This window comes from Temnothorax curvispinosus, unplaced genomic scaffold (genome assembly GCF_003070985.1).
Source record: "Temnothorax curvispinosus isolate PA1 unplaced genomic scaffold, ASM307098v1 QBEX01013028.1, whole genome shotgun sequence".
NCBI classification, from domain to species: domain Eukaryota; kingdom Metazoa; phylum Arthropoda; class Insecta; order Hymenoptera; family Formicidae; genus Temnothorax; species Temnothorax curvispinosus.
This window is the reverse complement of record NW_020222808.1, coordinates 661,235-672,509: the sequence shown is the minus strand read 5'-3', so window position 1 is coordinate 672,509 and position 11,275 is coordinate 661,235. Positions and strand designations below refer to the sequence as shown.

General features: G+C 41.0%; 1 protein-coding gene across 1 annotated transcript; it reads right to left on the bottom strand.

Annotated features, from left to right (window-relative positions):
* Positions 1-5,950: 5,950 nt before the first annotated feature.
* On the bottom strand, positions 5,951-10,490 carry LOC112463094 (spidroin-1-like). The gene is made up of 4 exons (XM_025029281.1): positions 10,405-10,490; positions 7,684-7,957; positions 7,247-7,588; positions 5,951-7,089 (listed from the first exon to the last, which is right to left on the bottom strand). The coding sequence occupies exons 1-4, from the start codon at positions 10,414-10,416 to the stop codon at positions 6,854-6,856; spliced, it is 864 nt and encodes a 287-aa protein (XP_024885049.1). The 5' UTR covers positions 10,417-10,490; the 3' UTR covers positions 5,951-6,853.
* Between the last annotated feature and the right edge of the window lie 785 nt (positions 10,491-11,275).

The window sequence follows — 11,275 nt, the reverse complement described above, 5'->3', positions numbered from 1 at the left end:
TATAGTGTGCGTAACAGTAAATAAAATTTGATCATTATATTCAGCAAAAATCGAAGTAAAAGTTGAAATTATATGAAGTTATTCAGTGCAATGGCATTAAGGTGCCAATTCATGGGACGCTGAAAAACAGCGTTGAGCGTCGTCACGTGACATCACTATGATGCCAGCGTCAAGAAAGAGAAGTTGGATTTTTCCAACATCAAGCGTCAAAGCCAAAGCAGCGCGAAGACGCCGAAATTTTGACGCTGTTTTCCTTTTCATGAATTTCAATTGACGCTGGCGTCAATTGTGGTCATGCGACCTTCTTGCCGCTGAAAATGAGCGTCGAGCGTCAGCATGAAAAGGCACCTTTAGGTACTGAAAGATTCTTTTACAATTTCAATTGTTTCGAGTTTTACCTTTTGCCTAAAATTAACTTCTTCTCGCGGTCCACGCGTTAATTGCGTATTAATAACAAAAATAATTATTTTATTTAATATATTTAAAACATGAGACAATGCGCACCGCTATAAATGCAGCGATTTATAATATGACGAAGTTCTAGGTTGCAATTTATGCGATGTGCAAGGTGAATCGACGCATTTACCGAGAACAGGCTGGGAAAGAGCCGCGCTCTCAGGAATTAATGCGCTTCTCGATGCGATATATAAAATCGATGAAGCCAACCGGCAACGCGCACTCGACCTTTCATTGGGTACGATGAAAGAGATGCGAACTCGAATGCTCTAATTCCACGTGAATATCACGATTTCTGGTAACTATTACTGAATACCGTGAGAGTATCTGGATATCCATGTCTCGCGAAAAAAATGCTTTTCGTATATACAAGGAATCTTTTTTTATGATCTTAGTTTTATCTTGCAATTATGCACTGTCATTCTCTATATTCAAGAAATTTGATATCAAGGTTACGTAACAAAAAGATATCAAGATATTTTTTAATAATAGTTATTAACTGTTATATGTATAAGAATTCAAAACTTAATTCAAGATATTTTATTCAATTCTAAAAATTATTCGTTCTCAATAATAATGTTATATACATTGTCATTATTACACAAAACTTTGATATTCAAACCTGCTCTTCGAGCTAGAACTATCCCTCGAGAACTATTCTACAAGTGATAATCAACTTTGATACGAATCTAAAATGCACGAATATATTTTCAAAGATCGTGTAAGAAGATGCATTGATAGCAAGTTGAAGAAAGTACTTTGGACGCGTTGCCAAATGAATAGAGACGCAAACACGTCTATCTAAAGAAATCGGAAATTCGACCTTTAAATATGATCTTTTCTGCTTAAATTGCTTGTACGCGTCTGTAAATGTTTCACAAAGTGTTGCGCCTTCGTACAACTTTATCCGCTGCATCACGTTCTAAAATTCGTACCTACGACGAGTGATCGAAGGAGGTACCCTGGTTACCCCACTGCGATTGAGCGTGATCAATGCTAATGGTGAGACTGACATTTGCAGTCATTGTCTGTAGCGCAATACGGATGCAATGCACCGCGATGTTTATGGGGGCATGCAACCTACTCGCTGCTTTATGTGAAACCATGGGAAGTGTAAAACACTTGTGTTTTGCCAAAGTTCAATTTGTTTAAAAGAGGAAAGAAATTGATTATAATTAATTGTAAAAGTAATTGCAAAAATCTCGCAACTGTATCTAAAGCGAGATCTAAAGAGTATTTAAGAATATATCTGAGCTATATCTTCTGCAAAGAAAAAGTCTCCAAGAAAATCAATATCTCGTTAACTCATCAATTTATGTTTTGTTAATGTAATCCATATTCACGTAAAGCAAATATATGTATAAATATATGTATAAGAAATCTTCTCTGAGAGCGAGGCAACCTTGACCTTAAAAATGGAACAACCTCATATAATGCTTTGTAAAAAGATATTCTTCTGAGAAACGCGTGCAATAATCGCACACCCCCGAGAGTGAAAGGACCGCGCCTCTTCGTATCCGGCATTCTGCCATCTCCACTAATTATTCCTTGACGATCGTTACGAAAGACACGTTTTTCTATGACACAACTTATGACGCTTCGCAACAATATCATAATCCCGTTTGTATTTTCTTCCTCCTTTATACATCATATAAAATTATTTTTATATGATGTACAAAGGACGCGATCAATACGAGTAAAACTGGAATTTTATGATTTATTTCACGATTTATTCCTAAAAGCAATCTCTTAAACATGATCGTTCATGTTCTTTTTCCTCATATTTGTTTTCATAAATATAAATTTTGCTTGGAAAAACCTCCATTATTTGCAAAAGGACAATGTTATTTCTCATTTCTTTATGATTTTGTCTTTTTGCTAACATTGTTGAGTAATATCCATTAATATCCATAAATTTAGAAAATGTTGCTTGGCTATATTCGAAAAGGTTGTCTCGAAAAGGTAAATATGATAAATGTTTAAAATGATGATATGTAAAGCAAGAGAGAACATTGTAAAGTATCACAATTTCTATTTTCGAGAACGCAGCGTCATAAATTTACTATTCCATCCTATTTCTGCATGCAAGTAACGTCGGTACCTATTTTGCGAATAATCCAATTTACAGATTTGTTAAAAATAGTTAAATCACGAAATGGAGATATGGGTAACTAAAAAAGTTACATTGTCAAAAATTATATTTGCGTTCGCGTTTAATTTTAATTCCTATTTGCCGCAACGATAAACTAGAAATTTCGGTGTACAGAGTTTTGTAAAAAATGAAAACTAACACCATTTAAATTTTACATTTTATTTTTGAATTTTACATCGAATGCACGGTTTGGAAAACCAAAAAGTGTTTCTATTCGAGAATAGTAGAAAATATGACGGTTTGCGTGTGTGAGGCAAGATCGGGAATCGATGCTATTTTTGTCTCGTGGAAAAAAATTAAAAAAAGATTGGAATATAAAAAAAAGAGTCATCTTACCGCATTCAAATTTCATGTTCTCTGCCACATCACCAGTCAGTGTTCCACTCGCTGAGGTTCTGCTCGATTCCACGGCTTAGCACGCGCACTTACATCTTTCTATTTTATTTGTAGCTCGCTGAAGAAAAACGTAAAAGCGGTCGTATGTACTCAACGTAAAATCCGGGAAAAATTTACAAGTCTTTCGTAGACGTAAGAATTTGTGCGACAAATCTGATAAAATATCCCCATTTTACTTTCTAATAAGCATATAATATAATAGAATAATTGATGCAATTTCTAATACATAACAAATGGAAATTATTTTACATACACATGTATAGATAATTTGTTCACGATCAACGTTTCCAAATTATTGAGTTTATTTCGCAATTTCACAAGAAGATCGCTCTCTATGCTTGCACGAGAATTATCTTGGCTTCTAATGGGGAAAGCCAGCATTGCTCGACCACTTTGAGATTAATTCGGTTTAATTAGCATCGTTAGCGCTCGTTCATATCAAAGCTAATACCTAAACGGCATATCTCGATTAATCTTGAAATAACGAAGCTTATACAGAGATACATTCAGATATTAATTTGTCCTTTAACTACGAATTTTATCCTGAACGTTCCGCGTAAAACAATAATAAGAGGAATATAGTAATAATGTGTAATTATAAATTTGCAGGTTTATCAATTTCATACATATATTTCATTCACGATGTTTCTCCAAATAATTGAGCATAATCTATTTAAATCAACTGACATAATACTGCAATTGATCAACGTTATATGTAACCAAGGCAAATTCTCTTTTGTGGTTCTACTACCTGTTAAGCGCATGATTTAAATACCATAGTGAAACTTTGAAAAACGTTGTATCGGCTATTAACGCGGACATTAGCAAAACAAATTCCTTTATTAAAGCAGACTAACGCAACAGGCGGTCCATTTGCAATCTAATGTTTTATTAAAAGAAGGTTTTTGATCCTTCTAGTGTTTTTACTTTACAGAGTTAAGTTAACTTAATAGTAAATATGTGACTAATAACTTTAATGTTCTTTATATAAATACATTGCGTCTTTAATGGCACAAATTTACATTTCATTATTATAATAAAATGTAATTATTATTTTATATTTAACTCTTTTGTGCGATAAAAACAAAATTTAACAAGTTTTCAAACAAACTTGGTGTAATTCAACATTTCAAAAGATAAAACATAATTTAAATAGATAAATGAATGTTTTAATTATATGAAAATGAGGAAAATAAGAGAAGCTTCGATTTAATTATAAAGAATAAAAAATTCGTAATTACAAAGTTTTAATATTTACAATATTTAAATAAATTATTTAAAAAATGACTAACTTTTTTGAAATAATTCGTAAATTTAGAAAAAATATACATTTGTTTTATTTTATCTTGTCTACTTATTATTATTATTGTTTTGCTAAATTTTATGGTGTCAAAAAAAGAACACCATGGCAAAGGTAACAAATTGGTATTGCATATGTAACGCCGTTTTTAACAATTTATACCAGTATTCTCGTTAAATGTGCTGTTTATCATATCGGCTTCAATATTTTACTGAATATTAAATTTTAAATTTATTAATTATGTGCGCAAGTATATGGACAACTAAAACATTTAACCTCGTAAACTTATTATCGGCTGTAATATGTGTTCGCCCATGTCTCAATAAAAACGATCGGTATTAATTATAGATTTTCAATACAGGTAGTTATAAAATCTATACCCACTAGAACGTTACGTCGCAGTAATCTGAAAAAAAAATCAAATTTATTAATACGTAATTGAGTACTAACCATAATTATAATAATTATTAACTATGATTGACATTACTTGAAATCATTACTCACATGTTATCAAACATATATATTTTTATTTGCATTAAGTATATATAAAAGCTTAAAACTTACAATTGCAAAACTCATGTGTGTGGTGATCTTCTACGAAAATTGCGGTTGATATGAGACATACGAAAATATAGTACTAAAACAGAACAAAAAATGAATTGATAAGAGAAGAACTATTGTCGATAAATATATTGCCTTTTTCTTTTTTTTTATATTTTTTATATATTATCTGTTAGCATTAAGTAAGACGATTTATTATTCTTTTGTTAGTCTGCATTATTCTTTCTCTTCTTGTCTGGCTTATTCATCGTCTTTTGCATTAATTCATTTAATCGGCTTGTATGCTGGAATTCAATAACTCATATATGTTAGACAAATAATATAGATCAATTAATTGGCTTGTACTGCTCGATAATCTACATATTATTATGTTAGCAGATAGATATTAGCTTTCATAGATCCAAGATAATGTATATAAATGTCTAAATATAAATACCATTGATACACGATACATTTTAAAAATAATCGTATATCTCAATACAATTAACAATTTCTACTGGATATTTCATACATGTTCTTCTATGTATGATGAGCATTCTTATTGCCATAATAATAATTATTCCTAAATGTTGACTATAAATGGAATAATTAAATTATAACCGAATGATACTGAAAAGTCAATAAGAATTTGACGACTGGAAGCTAAAAGGACGAAGTGAAATGTACAGGGAAATTGACGATACGATCTATTAGGTACAGTGAAAGATACGCGAATAGACAAGAATGAGTTTTAAATACTGATGCTTTATTTTATATAAAGTATTGTATAAATGTATAAACGCTATAAATATGTGGTATCTATCTATGGTGGTGGTGGGGTGCTAGTCGTGATCGCAAAGAAAGGGTATGACGAGGGCGGGCGGGGTCGAGGGCCGGCGACGGCGAGCCATCTATTTACATTCATTCACTCATGAGAAAGGCTGACCTACCATAATCTACCGGTCTCTCCTTTTCACTAACATATAACACGATTATATAATATATGTGTGTATATATACGAGTACACATATAGAAATATAGTGTATGTGTATGTGTGCGCGCGTGTGGCAATGTGTTCATATATACATATATATATGTATATATATATGCGCGGAAGTAATATGTTTACATATATATAAGAAGAACATATGTGCGCATGGACGCGAGTAATAATAATATGTATGCTTGGGGTGCGGCGGTACGTATAACAACATGCCGGGAACGCCATGGAAGCGACCCGTGGAAAAAGAGAGAAATAGATATGTGCGTGAAGAGCGGCGGCCTTACGGATGGTGGAAGACGTAAGAAAAAGAAGGTTTCCAGCCGGAGCAACGGTAGATGTTCAGAAAACAGAACAAATCCGGTTGATCCGACGACGAAGTGCCAAAGCTCGCCCACTCGCTAGGCTCATGACGGTGCAGCGTGATACGCGTGTGCGCACGGGGTGGCTTTGCGGCACACGGTCGCAACTCGGAAATGCGCGTCGCGTTTAAGTAGTGTTTGATAGTGTCCGAAAGACGACGTTCGCCAATTCGCGGGTGAAAGCTCGTCGAGGTACGGCGAGGTGTTCGTACGCCAAGACCGGTAAAACCGCGGCCCGCCGCCGAGCTTCCTTTATCGTTGGTCTCTCGATGAACGGTAATTGACTAAATTTTACCCGGTTGTATAGCGGGTCGAGAACGAGGAGCAAACGACGCGAGGCCGCGGATCACGTAGGCCGAAATCTCGGTGCCGTCCTCTCACGATCTTATCCGTCTGTCCTCCGGATCGCGCGCTTCATATCGGCTCGCGGTGTACGTATGCACGACCGATTCGACCGTTCCGTGTGTGTTCCGAGTGTTTGACTGATCATATCACTAAAACCGAGGGCTGCACCGGCTATGTTCCGAGACTGGACGAAGCTTTGGGAAGAAGACGTTGAGCGCGTTTGAGGATCGTTCGAGACCGGTAAGTGACTGTGGTGGGTTTGCCGCCGTCGCCGAGCCGAGATCGCTGGGGTCTTAAAACGTCTACGCCCACTTGATGGGCGCGGGGATGACGGCTCCGTGAGCGCCGAGTCCAGCGTGGATGGCGCCAGATGGTCCGTTGATCACAGCAACTCCGGCATCACCACCACCGAGGGCACCATATCCACCACCGATTCCAGCACCACCTCCGATGACAGCAATGGCACCAGCACCACCAGCGCCAAGGCCGAGTCCAGCACCGCCAAGGCCGAGTCCAGCACCGCCAAGGCCGATTCCACCTTTTGAAGAAAATATCGTTGATATATAGAAGACTCAAATATTTGGTGGATGTAAAAAGGTAAATGAGGAAAGAATTGGACATTAGAAAATTTCTACTGTCTTTAACATGTAATTACTTTTATGTAATTTGTTTATCTGATTGAAAATGTGTATTACCGAGACCAGCACCAGGCGCGGCGTTAGCAGCAACACCAGAGCTTCCGTCATCACCGTTGATGCCACCAGATCCGGCGTAGAAGGCAACACCTCCGTAGCTGGGTCCAACGAGGTTAGCGGTAGCCTGGGATGGTCCTACGAGGGTGGCGGTTCCCTGGGACGGTCCAACGAGGGTGGATGGGCCGGCAGCGGGTCCTACAAGACTGGCGGGGCCAGTGCGGGGTCCACCAATGGACTTGGCTCCCTCCTGGGGTCCTACGAGATCAGATGGTCCGGTCTGGGGTCCAACGTTGGCCTTGGGTCCCTCAGCGGGTCCGATGTCAGACCTGCCACCATAGACTCCTGCGCGAGAAGAGCGAGCGATTGTTCAACATCGGGCGTCTATCCTGCGTTGTTGTCCTAAGTAGTAATTTAGATTTTGGTACGTAGATACGCACCACCAGAGACGATCTGCTGAACTCCAGCAGCACCAGCCGCCGCCGCCGCACCAGCAGCATAGCTGGCACCAAGACCACCAGATCCCAAGCTGGAGGCACCACCCTGGAGGGAGGCAGCGGTTCCAGCACCAGCGGCGAGTCCACCAGTCAGACCGGCACCACCACGCAGGCCGTGTCCGGTGATGGCCAAACCGGCACCACCATAGCCACCATATCCGCCACCGTGGGCGATTCCAGCGCGGGCCGTCGCGACGGCTAAGCAGGCGAACACAATCTGGAAGAGACGCGGGGCGTCATTCGACTAACGAGTCAGCGAATTACGAAGATACGCGACGATACTCCGGTATTCGACCGAGACCGTTGAAAACTTTAAACGATAAGTATTGCGTAAGCTCGAGTTTCGATTTACGGAAACGGCTTGCGTGCGCGTCGTTGGGGCCTATCACTGTTACGGATCTAGATTTCCATTGGCTTGGCGCCGATTACCGGGTCTGACTACCGCTAGATCCGCGCAACATAATCGCGGCTTTCACTTTCGATTTCCGCGAACGTTGGTTCACGATCGCGAACTCTAAACCGAACGGAAACGGTTTTGCGCGCGCAAGAGAAGGTTTCCAGATCGCCGAGATGATTCGCGCATTTGCGCCGATTTATTGCGAGGGCGGCGGCGATTACGCGAACAAAAACGCAATGAGAAAGCGCCCGAGTGCATCGACGGGAAAATCGACGATATTAGATACCCGTAACTATATACGCGCCGTAACGTTTCGTAATCAACTTGATAGCGCCACGATTTCCCCTCTCCCCCTCCCCTTCGCGTCGGTTACTCTGGTCACCATTCCTGATGACCGTATTAGGAAAACTCTTCTAGGCCCGTTAATAGGCCGCTGCACGCGCAACGCGTCTCGTCGGACCGTAAGAAAAAGTAGTCGCGATTGCATAAAATCCGCGCGAAAACGACTCAACGCGAGATATCGCACGAAATTCGTATAATTAATCGGTAACCGGTCATATCCGTTGCGCGAATTCGCGTATCTAAGGTCGAGATTCGAATTAGCGGAATCGATTTTTTTTAATAATTAATTGAGAAACCTGTAATTAATTGGTTCTCGGAATTCTAAAAAATTTTCTAAGATATGTGAGATCAGAGAGACAAATCTTGGCGAGTTACGTCACGTATCTCAGATACCAGATACGTTTAAAGTCGTAACGCTCACGGCTCGTAATACGGGAAGCGCGGCCTTTAGAAAGGAAGTGTTTCGCGCGACCGTAGAACCGTCGGGTTGATTAGATATATCGGCGATGTATATACGTAACCGATATTTCGCGATCGCGTGCGAGCGGTATTGGACGGGCGCGTGTGTCACGCCCGGTTTGAGACCGTTGCAAACTTAAATGGCACCGCGGCCTGGAATTATGCATATCTAACGACTAACGCGAAACTTTCACATCCCGTTTACGCGAAATGAACGACTATCTCGCGGCCGCGCGCGCGCTCGTGTGACGTGACCGACCGAGCGTTCCCGCGACCTCGCGATCGGAAAAGGATCGATCGTGCCGATTTCAAAATCGCCTGCGCGATCGCGCGCGCCGAGTATATTTCCATCGGCCCTGAGGAAATTGCAAAGGCATTCCGAGATCTGACGCAACGATCGTTATCGACGATATTACTGATAATAATATTATTGATAAATAGCTAATTAGCGTTACGATTAGTATAAAAATGAAAATTAACGCGCGTTACATTTGCAGGGCAAAACGAGGCGGAAACGTAATTTCGGCGATTATTCCAATTCAATGGACGCTGCGTACGTAAATCGACAGGAAAAATCAAGAGAGATGCAACGGTAGAGGACGGCAAGAGTGACAGCGAAGTATGTGCAAGCAGTCGCAAGATTCGTGAATGAAGATGCGCCTATGCGGAATAGAAACCGGTCGCGGGTTAGTCCGCTTATTCAATGACGATGATGATACTGCTTACAACCGGTTTTCGCCGAGAGCGGTCGGCGCGCGATGCGGTAAGATTTCTTTGGTTTATGAATGAAAGTCGTCGGTTCGTCTGTTTGTGCGTCTGTCTGTCTGCAGAGAGAAAAACGACGAGAATATCCCGACCGTGACATTGAATCATCGTCGGTTATATCGCGGATGCAGTAAGAAACGCAAAGAAACGTAACGGGGTACAATGGTGACGTTAATAGACGTGCATTATTGACGCGAACAAAAGCTCTCGAGCTTGCGAGATAGTGTTTACTTTCCGTTTGCAGATACATCGCCATCTAAATACAATCTTGTATTAATCTAGTTTCTTGTTTGGTTTCAATTAAGAAGAACCCCAGAACGAAACATTATAGAGACAAGCGCGCTCTCAGAGATAAACTTTCGCAGCGACTACAAGAAAGGCAGAATTTTATGAGTAATTCCGTTAAGGATTCCAAGTAATTGAAGAATCGTTCAAAGTTTTGAGATGGACACTGTTTATTTACGGTAACAAAGACAAGTATCTGATCAAGAAACTACGATGATTTCGAAGAAACACGTAATTTTGAAGTAAATGAATAGCCAGAGCGACAAAGTTTGCGAGCAAAGATTGGATAAAAGTAACGGAATTGAAATAAAATCTGAACGAAGGGCGCGAAACGGCAAAAGTACCGAGAAGTACTGAGAGACTACGAGTTAAACACCTCGCGAACACCTCACCAACCCCCGTTGCGGAATACTCACAAAGGCCTTCATGTTTGGTGTGTGTATTGGGCTGGTAGTCCGGTGAATGACTGACTTGGGCCGGGCCGGCGGGCCTTATATACGCCTAACTCTACTCTGGACACGCTCCACAATCACCATCCTTTCGAAAGCAAGCAAGGCGCTCCACCACCCTCCCTCCAGAAAAACTATAATCCACGTACACCGCGTACCAAGCGGCCGTAGCCCGTAAGTCCGCGGCGGCGGCGGCGGCGGCGGCGGTAGTCCCACCACCCGGTTCGGGGGCGAAGGGGGTCCCTCCTTTACGGCGGCGATGGATAGAAGTTGCCCGTTGTGGGTTGTATTCGTGTCCACGTTTAATGGTCGCAGCCTCCTATTCCTCCTGCCCCACCCGCGGCGGCGTTGGCCTACACGCTCGGGCTTCTACGCGACGGGCCACACCAAGTGCAACCGAGCACCACCCGGGTTACCTGGTCACCTACGGATACAACTCTCTTTCTCGCAGGCGTGGTGCACGGCATGCACGAGCGTTGCCACAGCTCGCATGCTAGCTAACGCTAACGGCGGAGTCCTTTCCGGTTACGGTAGACGGCGCAGGTGCAGTGTCGATAGCAGCAGCATGGTAGCACGGAGTGTGATCATCACTTTAGTTAATTGGGCAAACTCTTGTCAGTGATAAATCGTTGTTCGATTGCGGGATGGACTCACGTAGGCTTTCAGATGATGGGAGCATACGTTCTCCGTCAACAAAGTTTCGGGGTGTTTCATAAACTGTAGAGTGTTAAAGAAAAGAGTCTCGATAAAAATTGAAGACTAGAGTAAATAACTTTAACAAATTTATCGTAATACATAAATATAATGAAACAATATGACAGAAAAATATTATTGAAGA

What these genes read in the sequence shown, in the direction of transcription:
- LOC112463094 (XM_025029281.1), bottom strand. An exon ending in TCAGCAGATCGTCTCTGGTG is followed by an intron (nt 7,589 to 7,683) that starts GTGCGTATCTAC and finishes CTTCTCGCGCAG; the next exon opens with GAGTCTATGGTGGCAGGTCT. An exon ending in CGCGCCTGGTGCTGGTCTCG is followed by an intron (nt 7,090 to 7,246) that starts GTAATACACATT and finishes TTTCTTCAAAAG; the next exon opens with GTGGAATCGGCCTTGGCGGT.